The sequence below is a fragment of the Candida metapsilosis genome (assembly GCF_017655625.1).
Source record: "Candida metapsilosis strain BP57 chromosome Unknown scaffold1, whole genome shotgun sequence".
Lineage (NCBI taxonomy): Eukaryota > Fungi > Ascomycota > Pichiomycetes > Serinales > Debaryomycetaceae > Lodderomyces > Lodderomyces metapsilosis.
In genome coordinates this window covers 522,289-539,534 of record NW_027138159.1, presented here as the reverse complement: position 1 = coordinate 539,534, position 17,246 = coordinate 522,289, and the positions used below count along the sequence as shown (strand labels likewise).

The 17,246-nt window shown below is 36.9% G+C and overlaps 8 protein-coding genes across 8 annotated transcripts; 5 read left to right on the top strand and 3 right to left on the bottom strand. All coding sequences in view use genetic code 12, as the record gives it.

The window, feature by feature from the left end:
- Window positions 1-146: 146 nt before the first annotated feature.
- Window positions 147-698, top strand: I9W82_000246 (snoRNA-binding rRNA-processing protein; the record flags this gene model as incomplete). Its single annotated transcript, XM_067691317.1, has 1 exon — window positions 147-698. One exon carries the CDS (start codon window positions 147-149, stop codon window positions 696-698), a length of 552 nt encoding a protein of 183 aa, XP_067550272.1.
- A 340-nt stretch (window positions 699-1,038) lies between these two features.
- Window positions 1,039-3,159, top strand: I9W82_000245 (uncharacterized protein; the record flags this gene model as incomplete). Its single annotated transcript, XM_067691306.1, has 1 exon — window positions 1,039-3,159. One exon carries the CDS (start codon window positions 1,039-1,041, stop codon window positions 3,157-3,159), a length of 2,121 nt encoding a protein of 706 aa, XP_067550271.1.
- A 240-nt stretch (window positions 3,160-3,399) lies between these two features.
- On the top strand, window positions 3,400-6,312 carry MCD4 (mannose-ethanolamine phosphotransferase; the record flags this gene model as incomplete). Its single annotated transcript, XM_067691295.1, has 1 exon — window positions 3,400-6,312. The coding sequence occupies one exon, from the start codon at window positions 3,400-3,402 to the stop codon at window positions 6,310-6,312; it is 2,913 nt and encodes a 970-aa protein (XP_067550270.1).
- Window positions 6,313-6,466: 154 nt separating this feature from the next.
- Window positions 6,467-8,053, top strand: TRP3 (bifunctional anthranilate synthase/indole-3-glycerol-phosphate synthase; the record flags this gene model as incomplete). Its single annotated transcript, XM_067691284.1, has 1 exon — window positions 6,467-8,053. The coding sequence occupies one exon, from the start codon at window positions 6,467-6,469 to the stop codon at window positions 8,051-8,053; it is 1,587 nt and encodes a 528-aa protein (XP_067550269.1).
- A 159-nt stretch (window positions 8,054-8,212) lies between these two features.
- On the top strand, window positions 8,213-8,584 carry I9W82_000242 (uncharacterized protein; the record flags this gene model as incomplete). Its single annotated transcript, XM_067691273.1, has 1 exon — window positions 8,213-8,584. The coding sequence occupies one exon, from the start codon at window positions 8,213-8,215 to the stop codon at window positions 8,582-8,584; it is 372 nt and encodes a 123-aa protein (XP_067550268.1).
- Window positions 8,585-8,683: 99 nt separating this feature from the next.
- On the bottom strand, window positions 8,684-11,035 carry DOA1 (Doa1p; the record flags this gene model as incomplete). The annotated part of the gene is made up of 1 exon (XM_067691262.1): window positions 8,684-11,035. One exon carries the CDS (start codon window positions 11,033-11,035, stop codon window positions 8,684-8,686), a length of 2,352 nt encoding a protein of 783 aa, XP_067550267.1.
- A 198-nt stretch (window positions 11,036-11,233) lies between these two features.
- Window positions 11,234-12,520, bottom strand: ADE12 (adenylosuccinate synthase; the record flags this gene model as incomplete). Its single annotated transcript, XM_067691251.1, has 1 exon — window positions 11,234-12,520. One exon carries the CDS (start codon window positions 12,518-12,520, stop codon window positions 11,234-11,236), a length of 1,287 nt encoding a protein of 428 aa, XP_067550266.1.
- A 537-nt stretch (window positions 12,521-13,057) lies between these two features.
- Window positions 13,058-14,409, bottom strand: IDH1 (isocitrate dehydrogenase (NAD(+)); the record flags this gene model as incomplete). The annotated part of the gene is made up of 2 exons (XM_067691239.1): window positions 13,058-14,125; window positions 14,380-14,409. The coding sequence occupies 2 exons, from the start codon at window positions 14,407-14,409 to the stop codon at window positions 13,058-13,060; spliced, it is 1,098 nt and encodes a 365-aa protein (XP_067550265.1).
- Between the last annotated feature and the right edge of the window lie 2,837 nt (window positions 14,410-17,246).

Sequence of the window (17,246 nt, the reverse complement as noted above, 5' to 3'; positions counted from 1 at the left end):
GAAAATTTTTGAAGAACAAAAGAAAAATTTGTTTGGTGCTGCTGCTACCAATTTGGAAAATTCAAAAAATCCTTTTCTACTCCATCTCATCTCAATAAGATACAACAACACAACATCTAACATATAGTATATATATATATATCACAATGGTCAGAGCGTTAAAGCATCATGAGAAAAAGCTTTTAAAGAAAGTTGACTTCCTTGACTGGAAGCAAGATCAAGGACACCGAGATACTCAAGTGATGAGAACTTATCATATTCAAAATAGAGAAGATTATCATAAATACAACAAGATATGTGGTGACGTTAGGAAACTTGCACACAAACTATCATTACTCAAACCAACAGATCCATTCCGTATAAAGCATGAACAATTGTTACTAGAAAAACTATACAATATGGGAGTCTTGGCAACTAAATCCAAAATAAGTGATTTAGAAAACAAAGTCACAGTCAGTGTTCTTTGTCGAAGAAGAATTGGTGTGGTTATGTGTAGGCTCAAGATGGCCGAGTCTTTGGGAGATGCCGTGAAGTTTGTTGAGCAAGGACATGTTAGAGTAGGGCCAAATGTGATTACTGATCCTGCTTATCTTGTGACGAGGAACCTTGAGGATTATTTGACTTGGGTTGATAGTTCCAAAATCAAGAGGAACTTGCTTAAGTACAGAAACAAGATTGATGATTATGAATTGTCATGATTTACAGGACATTCTGGGAGGTAATATTTGTATAGAAATAAATTGTGTGAACGTCACTTTCACCAAAGTTGAGCTCATTCAGTCATACGTTAACCTTTTTATACTCTCCCTCACTTATAAGCTTTTGATATTGAAGACTCTTAAACTCCTTCTTTTGATAAAGTGATTTCTTATTGAATTTATACTTTATGCAAAAGACAAATCAAGAAAAAAGGTTTATGCAGATATACACACAACGCAAAAAGAAAACAAGATCCATCAAAAACACTAATCAAGTGCTTTCAATAGTCAGTTGTATTAGCAGTCTTAAGCATATGCTACGGTTCTACCATTACCAATTATGTCATTACCTACAATCAATCATTTTCAGTCCCTTGGGGTCACACCTACAACTCCATTTGATGAAATCAAACGAGCTTACAGAAAACTTTCCTTAAAGTATCACCCAGATAAGACACCAAATAAAGCCCACCATGAGAAATTCAAAGAAATTAATGCTGCGTTTGAAGTGATACGAACCCATTTCGAGAAATTTAAAACTACCTCCAATGTACAAATGCCTACGAGTAATCCCAATACAACTTGGTCTGCTTATCAACAATATTCAACTTCAAATACTGCTGGTCACCCATTTTCAAGCCGACAATACTATAGTCGATACACACACGAGCATACTGCGTCAAATGTGAGGAATGGAGCTGGTGCTAATAACTCAAAGGAAGATGCTTATTTCCAAGCATTCCATAAATCTCGCGAACAGCAGAGAAAAGCTTCCCAACAAGCAGCCGAGGCAGCAAGAAGGGAGAGAGAAAGATTGGTGGAAATATTAAAAGCAGAAGCTGAAGCAAAGCGAAAAGAAGAGATGCAAAGAGCAGAAATCAGGAAAAGAGAACTTGAAAAGATGGAAGAGGAAAGGAAACGGCAAGAGGCTGCAAAGCAGCGACAACAAGAAGAGCAAAGAAAAGAGCAAGTATCACAAGGAGGAGCTTATACAACGGAAGCAGCGTCGAATCAAAATCAGAGTGCGAAGAGCTCTTCCAAGCTATTTGCAAGTGATTCCGATGAGGAATACAATCCTTATGATCATAAACAACTGCATGCAAATGGAGCTCAGCAAAACCAGGAATATCAAGATGCCAAACAAAGGCGACGAGATATGGTTGATGCTGCAGAAACCGCAAACGACTTTTTACGAAACCAAGTTAATCCTGATGATACTGAAAAGATGTACAAGTCTAAAAAGGGAAAGCCAAGGGATGGAAAAGATGATTATGTGCCATCCAGTAAACGTCAAAAGAATGATCGCTCAAGTCGAACGAGTGGAGCAAAGTCGAGAGGAGGCGCTAGTAATCCAATTATATTGGAAGATGATTATTCCGATATTGAGCCGATTAATATTTCAGATGGACCGTATATTCTGGATGACGAAGATGAAGATGAAGTGGATATAGAAGGAGGTGCCCCAAGTGGAGGAAACTCGAAGAATACCCCAAGAGCCTCTCCAAAAGCAAGAGCTGCAGGAACCAAGAATGGTAGTCGTGTACCACCTGAGAAAACTCCCGAACCAGAACTTGACTATGATAGGTTGGATGACTATATCCCATCTAATGTGAAACCAAAAGTTCCACCAAGAAACAGCAGCTCATTACCACCAAGGCCAGGTTCTAAGAACTCTTCTGCTTCACCAGGAAGAGCAGCTCCACCGCCAACAACCACCTACACACGACATCGTGCTACGTCACCACACAAAAGATCAAAAATTAGTACAAACAATGGTTCCTCTGTGTTCGACATGGGTAACTTTGATATAAATGTAGGAGATATCGAAGACATTGACTTTCGGGAATTGAGCGAGAGCTTACCTGGTTCCCTGAAGAGGAAGCAACCAACCTCAAGCTCAGCAAACGTTGCACACAATACAAGAAGCACGCGTTCTAGTACAGCTCGCTTTACAGATGGAACTTCACGGGCTGAAACTTTGTCGACCCCATTGAACAAGAATTCAGTACGTGGACATTCAGCCACTAGCTTCCACACTAGTGATGAGAGATCGGCTCGCACTCAGCTATCCGTGCTAGACTTTCATGCATCTGCGACAGTTCATAACTTTACGTCGCCTCAGCCCCCGTCTTTTGATTTCGGTCCCAACATTAGTCGAAATAAATGGATTCGGTATAAGAATTCGATGATGAGCTATCAAGAATCATTTTTGGAATACAAGAAGCACATAGTGCAGTATCAAGAAGAGAGAATGCAAAAGGATTTCGAACTTTTTAATGTCGTAAATGATTTGCGTGGCGATCAATCGAATTTGGCAGTGTATAATCAATGTTTGAAACGAGATTTAGAGGTCATAACTCAATTTCAAGAGGCTTTACGCGTCTTTACTTTTAATATGGAGTTGTTTCGACAAAATTGTCAGTGGGTTAAAGTCAGAGAGCAAGATCCTAATTGGAACTAGGGAAGAAGGGTATATAGGAGAGAGGGTGCCACCCCACGTTTTAATGTGAAAGCAGAAATGAAATTATAACCTTAGAGGTGATTTGTAGAAAGACACAAAGTCAACATTGAAGAGAAAAAAAATTCTTAAACCGCGTTTTTTTTTCGTCTTCAGGACACATCAGAGTCTACAAAACTGGGGGACTGCAATTCTTCTTTAGTCGTTCGTTATAGCTCAAACAAAAGACGCTTACCTCACGCAATGGATACCAATAGGAAATTGCTTTTGGCAGTGGGATTGCTATTCCATTTCTTCTACCTATGGTCTATATTCGACATTTATTTTGTGCTGCCATTAGTTCATGGCATGGACCACCATGTTTCCACTTATGAACCTCCAGCAAAGAGAATTTTCCTTATTGTTGGCGATGGTCTTAGAGCTGACAAGACATTTCAGAAGTTGTCTCATCCAAGGACTGGGGAGTATAAATATTTAGCACCATATTTGAGAAGTTTAGCTTTGAATAATGGAACGTGGGGAATTTCAAATACTAGAATGCCTACGGAATCACGTCCTGGGCACGTTGCGATGATTGCTGGGTTCTATGAAGATGTTTCAGCAGTTACTAAAGGCTGGAAAGAGAATCCAGTAAATTTTGATTCCTTCTTCAATCAATCAAAACATACGTATTCATTTGGAAGTCCTGATATCTTGCCCATGTTTGCATATGGAGATGGTGTAGTTCCTGGAAGAATTGATGTTTGTATGTATGGTCATGAGTTTGAAGATTTTAGCAAGAGTTCAATAGAGTTGGATGCATTTGTGTTTAAACATTTTGATGATCTTTTAACTAATCTGACAACGAATGCAACACTACATGATGAATTGCATCAAGATGGAAATGTGTTTTTCTTGCATTTGTTAGGTCCCGATACTGCTGGTCATGCTTATCGTCCATATTCGGCTGAATATTATGAGAATATTGAATACATCGATTCAATGTTGGAAAAAGTTATCCCACAAATCAATGACTTTTTTGGTGACGATAAAACGGCATTTGTGTTTACTGCTGATCATGGTATGTCTGATTTTGGATCTCATGGGGATGGTCATCCTGATAATACTAGAACACCTTTAATTGCATGGGGTGCCGGACTCAACAGGCCAGTTCAGTTGAAGGATATGGAACATTTAGAAGCTCAATTACTTAAACAAGATCCAATTGCAAGCGGGTTTGAGTCAACCTATTTTGACACTTGGGAGTTGGATCACTTGGTGAGAAATGATGTCAATCAAGCTGATATAGCTTCGTTGATGGCTTATTTAATTGGTGCCAATTACCCAGCAAACTCTGTTGGTGAATTGCCATTAGGATATATTGATGCCACACCGCAGACCAAAATCAAAGCTCTTTATGCTAATGCGTTGGCCATTGTTGAACAATACATTGTTAAAGAGAAGGAAGTTTACAACCATCAATTCAAGTTCAAGCCTTTTGAACCATTTTCAGAAAAATCTATTCAGGATTATCAAAAGGAGATAGAAAGTATAATTGAATTATTAAAAGATGCCCCAGATGAAGCTGTTGAAAAGTTGGCAATTGAAATTACAGAGGAGTTGATGAAAAAGACCTTAGCTGGTTTAAATTACTTAACTACGTATAATTGGACTTTACTTCTGTCAATTGTGACATTAGGATTTATTGGATGGATAGCGTACTCATTCATTTTATTTTTGAAACTTTTTATCTTGTCGAAAGATGATTTGAAGAAGGTGAAGAGTAGGTATGCTCCAATCACTTTAGCGTCATTTCTGGTATTAGGATTGTCACTTGGGTATTTATTGTTCTACCAAAGCTCCCCATTCAACTACTACATGTATGCTGTATTCCCATTGTACTTTTGGTATACAATCATTGTTGAATTTCAATACTTGATTGATGGAGTTGGAGAGTTATTCCGTGGAGTTTCAACAAGTGGAAAAGTACTCATTGTCACTAGTTTCCTTGGAATGTATGAAGGAATTGCTTATGGATTCTTTGAAAGATTTACATTTTCAATCATCTTTTGCATTGTTGGTGTATACCCTGTGTTTATTCTGGATTCAAACAAGATTTCCGGATTAATGAAATTCTTGTGGTTTTTCAGTTGTCTTTTCATGTGCATCTTTACCAATTTGAACCCAATAAAGACAGAGAATTTGCTTTTGATCAACTTGGGTGCTATACTTGCGTTTGTTATAAGTATAATCGGATTCAAAGAAGTTGAAAAGAGAAGTTATGATATTGGTGTTCCACATAAGGTAATAACGTGGGCACAAATACTCACCATACCACTCATCACTTATGCTACTGATGTTTCTGTCGTTTCGCTACAATCAAGAAATGGTCTTCCTTTGTACTCACAGGTTCTCGGCTGGATCACATTTATCGCATCGCTCATAGTTTTACCTGCACTTCATTCCATCTACCCGTCAAAAGACTATCGGTTTAGATTATTGATTATATTTATCACGTTTGTTCCAACGTTTGTCATTTTTACCATTTCTTATGAGTTGTTGTTCTATATTGGTTTTTCATTAGTGTTATTACAATGGCTTTCAATTGAGGAGCTTCTCAAATTTTCACAAGCAAAGATAGTCAAGGAACAAAAAGAAATTGGCAAGTTGCCACAGGGTTACTGGGTCCAAGTCATTAGAATTGCCATTATTGGGTTCTTCTTTTTACAAGTGGCATTTTTTGGAACTGGTAATGTGTCATCTATATCTTCCTTTTCCTTGGATTCAGTATACCGATTAATACCAATTTTCAGTCCATTTGCAATGGGAGCACTACTAATGATTAAACTTATCATTCCATATGTATTGTTATCTACATGTTTGGGAATCATGAATCATCAATTGGAGGTGAAACGATTCACAATCTCGACATTGATTATATCCACCAGTGATGTTCTTTCATTAAACTTTTTCTTTTTGGTGAGAACAGAAGGATCATGGTTGGATATCGGTGTGTCTATATCTAACTACTGTTTGGCAATATTGTCATCGTTGTTTATGTTGATTTTGGAATTGATTGGTTCGGTTATTTTGAGTGGGGTTGAGTATACACAAACGAGCAAGAAGTTGAATTATGAGCCTATTAGTCATAGGCTTCGGAAGAAGAAGGATACCTAGGATAGATTAAAAAGTTAGATAGACAATGTTTTGTTTTCGTGATATGGGCCTGTAGTCCCACTCTAATATGACTCAAAGTCCAATGAAAAAAAAAAAAAAAATAAAATAAAATAAAAAATCTTCAAGATCTGCTTCTTTATCCATCAAGTGACAAATGACTGACATTTCCGAGTCTAAAAGACATGTGTTGATGATTGACAACTATGACTCCTTCACCTGGAATCTATATCAATATTTACATCAATCCAGCCGATGCGGTAAAGTGGATGTATACAGAAACGACAAGATTGACATTCCTACAATTGAGAATGAAATCAAGCCCGATGTAATATTCATTTCACCAGGACCAGGCCACCCTTTAACTGATTCCGGTATATCAAGTGACGTGATTAGACATTTCAAAGGCAAATTACCCATTTTTGGAGTTTGTATGGGACAAGAGTGTATTTTCGATGTGTTTGGTGGTGATGTTTCATATGCAGGTGAAATTGTTCATGGTAAGACAACAACTATTCATCATGACGGCAAAGGTATGTTTGAAGATGTTCCACAATCGGTAGCTGTGACAAGGTATCACTCATTGGCTGGTAGTGAAAAGACTTTACCTGATGTTTTGGAAGTTACTGCAGTTACTGAAACTAAACCTGATGTTATTATGGGAGTTAGACACAAAACATACACTATTGAAGGAGTGCAATTCCATCCTGAGTCAATCTTGACCGAGTCGGGACAATTAATGATTGATAATATATTGGGTGTATATGGAGGAACATGGGAAGAAAACAAAGCTTATAAGTTAAAGCATAAGCAAGCGGCCAAGTCTAATAAGTCATTCGGTAAGAATGAAAATATTTTAACCACGATTTACAAGAAAAGAAAAGAGGATTATGAAGTGATTGAAAGCTTGCCTGGTCGTTCTTTCAAGAACCTAGAAATTGCATTATCATTAGGAGTGGCTCCACCAGTCATCAACTTCTATGATCGTCTCAAATACACTCAAGACACTCTTAAACAAACCATCATTTTATCAGAATTCAAAAGAGCTAGTCCATCCAAGGGAGATATTAATATCAATGCTCATGCAGGTACTCAAGCTTTAACTTATGCCATTAATGGATGTTCAACAATTTCAATCTTGACTGAACCAAACTGGTTTAAAGGATCAATTGAAGATTTATCAATGATCCGTAAAGTTATTGAAAACCCTGAAACTCAAAAGATTGCCAATTACAAACGACCAGCAGTATTGAGAAAAGAATTTATCTTTAACAAGTATCAAATTTTGGAAGCTAGATTAGCTGGTGCTGATACTGTCTTGCTTATTGTTAAAATGTTGAATGATTTCAAATTATTACATTCACTTTATGAGTACTCATTGGATTTAGGAATGGTTCCATTAGTTGAAGTCAATGACGATATAGAATTATCACAAGCTTTGAAATTAACTTACCATAATGCAACTAAAGAACCATTGATTATTGGGGTGAACAATCGTAATTTGACCAATTTCAATGTTGATTTACAAACTACTAGTTCCTTGGTTGATCACGCTAAGGGATCTAGCAACGGTAGAGATGGTGATGTTTTGGTGTTGGCATTATCGGGAATCACTAGTGTTGATGATGTAAAAAAGTACAAGTATGAAGATAATGTGGATGGTTTCTTGATTGGAGAAAGTCTAATGAGGGCAGAAACAGAAGGTAAAGCTGGTGAGTTTTTACATGATTTATGTACTTGTTAAGGAACCTTTTATAGAAGAATGTATAGTAACTTATGAATATACCTAAGAGAGGCAGATTAAGTCTGCGCGTGGCAAACAAAAAAAACGACGCGTTAAAAAAAAGAAATCAACAGAAGAAGGCACCACCAAATACACCATTATCATCCACACACGCTCAAAATGGAAGCAACAACCAAGAGAATAGACGCAACGCTCTTACAACAAAACCAAAACAACCTAGTTCGAATCATAGGTAAATGTGAATCGTATGATTCCCACTCCCAACTGGCAATTTTGATAAGTAATGGATCAATCAAACTAGATTTATCATCATCGGGAATACAACAAGATAGTGGTAGTGGTAGTAGTGATGGAGTATTACAAGTTAATAAGAACTATGAGATTATTGGGAAAGTAAGTCACAATGCATCTGATTTGAAAGTTCATGTTTATTCGATTGTTGAATTGACTGATAATTTGAATTTCAAAGCGGTGGAGAAATTGGTTCAGTATACTTATAAAGTCCCTGAATTATTCTATCAAGAAGCTTAGATGGGAGACGGAGTTTAGATCTGGTAGATGTTTTTAGATAATGTGATTTATAATTACAGACATGTTCTTTTTCTTTTACAGACGTGTAAAGATTCTTCTCTATAAAAGTGTCAAGTCTTGAGCTAAGTCACTAAACCTCTTTTCTTTCGACCCATACAACTCAACCCAGTTACTCAACCAACTTGGTGATGCAGAAGAAGCATAAGCGTGGCAATGTTTGTAATTTCCATACCCAATAGCTAATCTATACCCAGCCTCGGCTGAGGATTTCACAACAACATCTCCAACTTTGTCAACAAGTTGCAATACTGGAGCTGCCGAAACTGATGAATGACAGTTTAATCCTTTAGTCTTGATTTGGATTGTTGACAAATCGTATACAAATGTGGCCAATGCTGTAATTGCTGCCCCATATAGTTTGGAGGAAGGTTCCAATTGTGTGGCCTTGTCTCCGATCTGTGTCAAAATCTTTTGGAATGCGGTGTTGAAAACATACTTTGCAGAATCACCTTCGAATGGATCAATAAAAGCTTGGATGAATCCGGCAGTGTCAATGAAATTAACCAAAACTTTGATAATCATCATAAACAAGGTAGCATTTGACGAACCAATTACAGATAAACCCAGTTCAATCAGTGCAGCCACAGACTCAGCAATTCCCTCGTTACGTAAAAAGTCATGAGCTGTGACATTGGGGATGGCAAGTCTGATCAAATCGAAACCAATCAACTTGGAAGGAGTTTCCCATGATGATGTGATTTTGGAAGCATATTGTAAAATCAACTCAACTGCATCACTAGATGACAAACTGGAAACGATCCCCTCTATAGTTCCAATCTCTTCTTGTGTAAACTGATTGCTTTTTTGAGACAGGTTCAACTTCTTTAACCCATTGAGTATTGAATCCTTCTTAAACTCTTTATATGAAATGAATTGAGTTTCAGGGATGATGGATGTGGCAGGGTGACTCTCAAATTGACCTTGTGCTTGTTGATGTTGTCTAGTATAAGCGTCAGAATAAGGATCATTAGCCAATGCTGGGGGCGTCTGTGATCCCTGATCAGGACCTCCTTCACTCAACTTAGCACCGGCAGTGTTTGTTTCCAAAAATCTCACTACCTCATCAGTATAAGAGGATGGTAACTCATTATCAGCAAGAAACTTTTCTGCCACTGTATATGGGTTCTGATTCAAATTGTAAGGTAATTTCAATGGTGGCTCTCCGTCCTTGATATCAACATCAAACACATAATCATACTCTTTTCCTTCAAAAGTTTGCTTCTTGGTTGAACTAGCACCACCAACTACATCACCAATTTTGTGCCATTCTCCACCTGACCACTGATGAGCTTCAATAGTTCCATCAGCAGTCTTCACCATGATGGTAGCTCCTTCCTTTTTGCCAGGTTTCGACAATGCTTCCACTCCAGGAATATCAGTTTTCTTCAAATCATCCAATGATTGTTCTGATATGGAAGAAGATTGAACAGCTTCAGTGAACGCTTTCAACTCATCTTGCGAAGCCACTCTTTCCGTATCTTGAGTAAACACACGAATGAGGTTATCAGATCCACCGACTGCAAAATCTCCATTACTTAAAACGGTGACACACCACACTGAAATACAAGGCAATGTAATCACTTGAATTGCTTCACCTTTAGATAAATCCCAGATACGTACAGTACGGTCTTCCCCAGTTGAAACAAGGTTGCCATTAGGCAACAAAGCCAAATCATAAACAAACGAGTCATGTCCAAAAAGTGTCTTCAAAATCCTACCAGTTTGCAAATTCCAAATTTTAATAGTCCCATCATTAGCACTTGAAACAAACTGGTTACCACCCGGTAAGATCAACAACTTACGAACAACATCAGTATGACCGAGAAACTTTTGAACTTCATGATCACCTTGCCATAGTCTAATTGATTTGTCGGCCGATGCAGTCAAGTATTGATTTTTGTTGTTGACAATTTTACAATCCCAAACTGATGATTCATGTCCTTTGAGGATGAATTTAGGTACAAAATCTTGTAAATTCCAAACAATTGCCGTGCCATCCCATGAACTTGAGATGAATTTATCATGAGCAAAATTCATAGCACATACATTGCCCTCGTGACCAATCAATTGGTATTTCCCATCTTGATCGAACGAATCTGTTTTGTTGCTTAGGTCGCTCAAGTAGATCATTGCATCTTGTCCACCGCTGGCAACTAACTCCTCTCCTGCGCCAGTCCCGACTATGGAGACCGAGTTGATAAAAGATTTAGTAGGTGAATGGAAAAGTATTGTTGAATCGGTGGTCAGTGACGTATGAACATGATTCCATACTCTAGTTGTTGAATCTCTCAGTACCGAGACAATGACTGGCTTGCCTTCAATGGATGAGTTAGCCAATCCTCTAACATCCTGTTCATGCCCCGTTAACGTGGAACTAAGCTTGAATGTCATTATATTTGTATATATTGTGTAGTGATCCAAGTGGCAAACCGAACTTTAAAGGTTTTAACGAAATTGCTGTGGTAGCGCGCACTTCACCTTTGTGGACACAATTGGCTTTGGGCCACCATCGCTACAACTAAATTCCAAGCCTTATGTATATAATAGTATAAATCTAATTCTAACGTATAAAACAATCCCTCCAATAGTCTAATGCTTTTTAACCAACATCGAGTCTCTGGCTGGACCAGTACCAACCCATTGAATAGGAACTTGTAGATAATCTTCAATAAAAGTAAGATACTTCTTTGCGTTTTCAGGTAAGTCATCATAGTTTTTAATCTTGGTGATATCAGTTTCCCAACCTGGTAAAGTTTCATAAATAACTTCAACTTTTGCCAAATCAATTAAATCTTCTGGGAAACTCTTTAATTCTTTACCATTTAACCTATAAGCAACACCAACTTTAATTTCTTTAAATTTATCCAAAACGTCCAATTTGGTAATGTTTAATGAAGTATAGCCATTAATTAATGTTGAATATCTCAACACAACTAAATCTAACCATCCACATCTTCTTTTTCTACCAGTGGTGACACCGTATTCAGCACCAACATCTTGCAATGTTTCACCAACTGAATTCAACTGTTCAGTAGGGAATGGACCTTCACCAACTCTAGTGGTGTAAGCTTTAACAACACCGTAAATGTTTCTAATGGTCTTTGGTGGGATACCTAATCCTGTTAATACACCACCAATTCCAGTGGATGAAGAAGTAACGTATGGATAAGTACCGAAATCAATATCCAACATCAAGGCATTGGCACCTTCAATCAAAATCTTCTTTTTGTTGACAATAGCTTCGTGCATGTATTCAACAGTATCAACAACGAATGGTCTCAATTCTTCTCTGTACTTGGCATATCTAGCCAACTCTTCCTCATAGTTGTAATCAAATTCACCATATCTCTTCATTCTCGATTCAACTAATCTCATATACCTAGTCTTGAATTCATCCCAAGCTTTAGGATCAGGATTAACCAAATGATGGACTCTAATACCTGATCTAGAAGCCTTTGTAGAATAAGTTGGACCAATACCTTTACCAGTAGTACCAATAGATTTCTTATTTTCCGATAACTCAGCTTCTTTCAACTTATCAGTTCTTTGATGGAAATCAAAAACCAAATGAGCTCTAGAACTGACGAATAAACGGCCACGGCCATCCAAACCTTTTGCTTCTAAATTTGACAATTCTTGAAAAAATGAAGGAACATGAACAACAACTCCTGATCCAACAACATTTTCACATTTAGGATTAACTAATCCACTAGGTAACATATGGAAATCGAATTTCTTACCATCAACAACAATAGTGTGTCCGGCATTGTTACCTCCTTGACACCTAGCACAAACATCAATGTCATCACATAACAAGTCGACTAATTTTCCTTTACCTTCGTCACCCCATTGGGCTCCTAAGACAACGTCACACATATTTGGCTCTATGAGTGTATAATGAATCTATTTGGAAACTTTTGAAAAGTGTTTGTAGTACCCCAAAAGTTGAACGATTGCAAACCGTTAGAACAAAAGAAGAGAAAGAAAAAGAAGTCAAAAAAAGAAAATGGAAAAGTTGGACCCACTTTTGGTAACAAAATGGAAAACAGAAAACAGAAAAAGCATTGGACGATGTGAATTTGGTAGATAGTACACTACCTATTGATTATCTTAGAAAGAGAGGAGCAAGAGCTATATAGTAGTAAAAGTGTATGTTTTCGCTCTCGTGGTTGAATGCTATGACCATAGGAGTCTCTCATTTGAAATATTTCTTCAGCCCATTCAATCCTGTATTGAATTCTCTTCCTTCCTTTCTCTGCCAATGAGATTCAGTGCAGATCTGTTATATGCAGAACTTATCAGAACACGTGCAGAACTCAATATCATATCTACTTGTAAATACTGTCATCCGATTATAGTCTAAAGTTGTCAACTATATGCCTACTAATCACCTCCTACTTTTCATTCCCTTCTCTAATCTAATTTGTTAATGATAGCTTCAGTAAATTCAGTAGTTGATGAGCTTCCACCAATATCCTTAGTTCTAACTTTACCTTCAGCAAGAACATCATAAGTAGCTTTGGAAATCTTATCAGCTTGTTCGTTCAATCCCAAGTGTCTCAACATCATAGCAGCAGACAAGATCATAGCAGTTGGGTTAGCAGAGTTTCTACCTTCGATATCTAAACCAACATGACGACATCCTGGTTCGAAAACAGCATATTCTCTACCAAAGTTGGCACCTGGAACTAAACCTGGACCACCAATTAAAGCAGCACCAATGTTTGACAAGATAGAACCATACAAGTTTGGAGTAACCAAAACATCAAATTGTTGTGGTTTAGCAACGGCTTGCATAGATGCATTATCAACAATCAAATCATTAACAGCAATACCTGAATAATCTTGAGCAACATCTTTAACAGTTTGTCTGAATAAACCATCACCCAATTTCATAATGTTGGCCTTGTGGATAGCAGTAACCAATTTTCTATTGTTCTTTTCAGCAAAGTCAAAAGCAAACTTGGCAATTCTTTCTGATTTGAATCTAGTAATAACCTTCATTGATTCAACAACACCTGGGTATGATTGATGTTCCAAACCTGAATATTCACCTTCGGTGTTTTCTCTAACCAAAGCGAAATCAATTCCGTCGTAAATACCTTTAACACCAGGAATGTTTTTAATCAAAACTAATGAAGCATAAATATCCAATTCTTTTCTCAAGGCAACATTAAGAGATTTACCTGATTTGTCAGATGGAGTATACAAGATACCCTTTAAACCAACCTTATTTCTCTTTAAAGATTCAACGGCTTCATCAACACCATGATGTTTTCCTGAATCACCAGCAACACCACTAACTTCAACAACTTCCCAATCAATTGGAACGTTTTGTGATTTGAAGATGGTTTTAACTGAATCAGTGATTTCTTTACCAGCACCATCACCTGGAATCAAAGTAACAGTGTATCTTCCACCGTATTTTTTAGGTAAAACGGATTCTGGTGATGAAAAGGAAGCAAATGTACGAATTGCAGACTAAAAAAGAGGGGAAGATTGTTAGTAAAAGCTGTACTCTGGTTGCTAACCATGGATTGTACATATGTCGGATTGTAACGTCCCTCTTCAAAAGTAGACTTTTCGGAGTTGCATTGAGAAGATGATCATTCTGATTGGATGCTCGGATAAATTATCAACGCAAAAAAAAAAAGTCCGTAAATGTAATGAATCCACTGTGTACAATCCATTCCTTTGGTGGAGTTGGTTGGTGTGATGAGTGCGTATATACATACTCTTTGAGTAGAAGCTAAAGTTCTAAGCATTGTGTGTTTTTATGAATAGATTGAATGGATGTGTTACGTTAAAAAGATGAAAAGATGAATTGTTTAAATGCTTTGAGATTTTTTTTCTTCTCTCATTCAATGAGAGAGAGAGAGAGAGAGAAAATTAAAATATTTTTTATTTTTTTTATTTTTTATTTTTTATTTTTTTGTGAGTGCAGTATGTTTCGTTGTTGTGGTATTTTGCCATACAAACTTATGTAACTGGACGCAATTGATGTATACGGTATCAAAAAAGAAGGGAGTAATGTAAGATTGTTTATTCAATGATATACGAAAGACTTAGCCTTTTGTACGGTAATATTGAGCTCTGTTTACTTCTACAGCGCTGTTCTTGCCCTCTCTCCGGCGTTTTTTTCTGAGGAGATGGTAGGATACGTCGATCATCAAATTTTGTACCCGATAGTCTTCTTGCAGTTGCCACCTACGTATCAATTGTTCTTAACACGGTCTTCTTAGCCCTCGGGTGCTACAATTCAAACACCATCGGCTTTATAATTTTGGCCTTCTTTTGTGTGCACACTGGAAGTGAAAGAAAAAAAAAAAAATATTCTTCGACTCCGAGATCAGAATGTCACCAGGAGAACTCGGACTTCATAGAGTGGTAGATAAGTATGAAGAAGCATGCTCTCTAGATTGATACAGTAGCATAGTGTATCCTCTGTAGTATGTGTACTACTAAAATGATTCTGTGAGAATTGAAAAAGGTAATGATATATAGGACCACGTTGTATATGCTTTAGAACGATTTGATTGGTCAATTCTTAGTTACAAACAAAAAAAGAAATTAAAACTCCGAGAACTACATAATACATAACACACACACACAAAATTGTTGCAAATACAGAAGACCAAAGAGCCGCATAATTTACTCTTTTAGGTATTATTCCTATAGAAGTCTCTAATTGGTTGAGCCTTACGGCAAACTTGACATACACAAACTTTTCTCGTGGCAACTAAATCTAGTTTGTGCTGCTGAATTTACCGTAAACTTTGAAAGGGAAACATGGAAAGGTTGCTGAAAATAGCGTAGGAGAGGAGAATAGTTGCTATATCACTTCAGCTCATTAGACGTGGTGAATATTCCGATACCAGAATTCACAGCAAAGCAAATAGCAAGAGAACCACGCAATTAGTTTGGATCCTCTTTGTCCAGGTCGGCTATAACTGCAATACACATCTTATCTCAATGCTGTGGCTGTAATTTACAGTAGAGTTATTAATTCGTAGACAACATATCAGGCGTCAATATTTACAATGTATTTATTAACTTTTCTAAATTGTAATGATATTATACTCATAAATGAGAAATTGACAGCATCATCAGCCCTCTTGCTTTCTTTATATCATTCTATCCTTAGTCTTTGCCTTCTCCATCAGTGGACCCCATTCTGCTCGATACAAGTAAAACAACGTTTACGTCAACTAACAAACTGTATCTCAGATTCCTTTCTTGGTTGAAGAAAACTGTCTAGCTTTTTGCATGTCGATATTGTATATCAACACACTCAAGCCAAAATAAAGGTTGAAAGCAATTCCAATTGCAAATATAAATCATTCTCATTATATTGTGAATGATTTTTGCCTCTAGAATCAGCAAAGGAATTTTTTCATGTCATCCAAAGTTCAGAAGAGCTTCAAATGAAACAACAAAGTGTGGCCCTTTTTATTGGACTAACAGAATTACGCAAGATGCAAATTCCGTAGGCCCATAAAATACGAGATTCTTATCAAAAATAATTCAATGGAAAAATCCAATTTATGACTTATTAGCACCCTTATATATATATATATAGTCTCCTACTCTATAGAATCTGTGAATTATATTTATTCTCAACAATTCACACTAATGCAATTTTATCTATTTAAAGGATGACCACCACTTTCTTGAATTTCCTTTTTGCATGACTAACTTTTGTGGGGTAGAGCAGTAAAGAGGGGTATACTAGCAAATTGCTGATTTCTCACTTGATGTGTTCAATGTATGTGGTATTGCTTTGATTTGAGTGGCAGGGGCGTTTATATTGAGGGGTATTTCACGTTTGTGTAAATATCCCCCTCTAACTTAATAATGTGTGGGAATTTGGTTGTCAAGGGACAACAAAAGGTTGTGACTCAAAGGAGAGGAAGAAAAATGCATGACCCACTTTCTGTAGTGCATAAAGTTGCTCAAGTCAAGTGGTGTTCTTAAAAGTCTAGTCCCCCCTTTACATGTGACTAGTGTAATAATAATCGAGTGGTCCGTCTTCTCATGAGCATCCAATAATAATAAATAGAGAAAAGTAATGAAGATTTATCAACAAACAGTAAAGTATTAGCCGACTTGTTACAAGCTCTAAAGATAGCAACTAGTATTTAAGACTCTCCTTTATAATTTCATTATACTTACTAGTGGGTTACAGTTACGGTTTTTTAATACACGGTATACAAATTTTAATATATTAAACAATTCTATTTACAGTACATTAATAAACGGTTCGTGTAGAGAATTAACCCAATCTCTAGATTATGACAACTTGGTGTGGTATGAGAGTACTCCATTATGAAAAGATACCACGAATAACGGAATTCAGCTTAAGAAGGATGAATTAAGATTTGGAAGAACGATTTTAATCCAAACAAACATTTTCGTACCACAACAACTGCCACTTCTTGCTCTTGTAAGTACTGATTAGAACTAACCTTCCAAACCAAAAGTCATTGTTTTAATCAGTAATTGCATATGAACAATAGCTCACTAAAACTCGTGTATTATCTCATTCCATCTGTGAATGAAAAATACCCAAGACAAGTAGCCTTATGAAAAGAAGTAGCGTTGT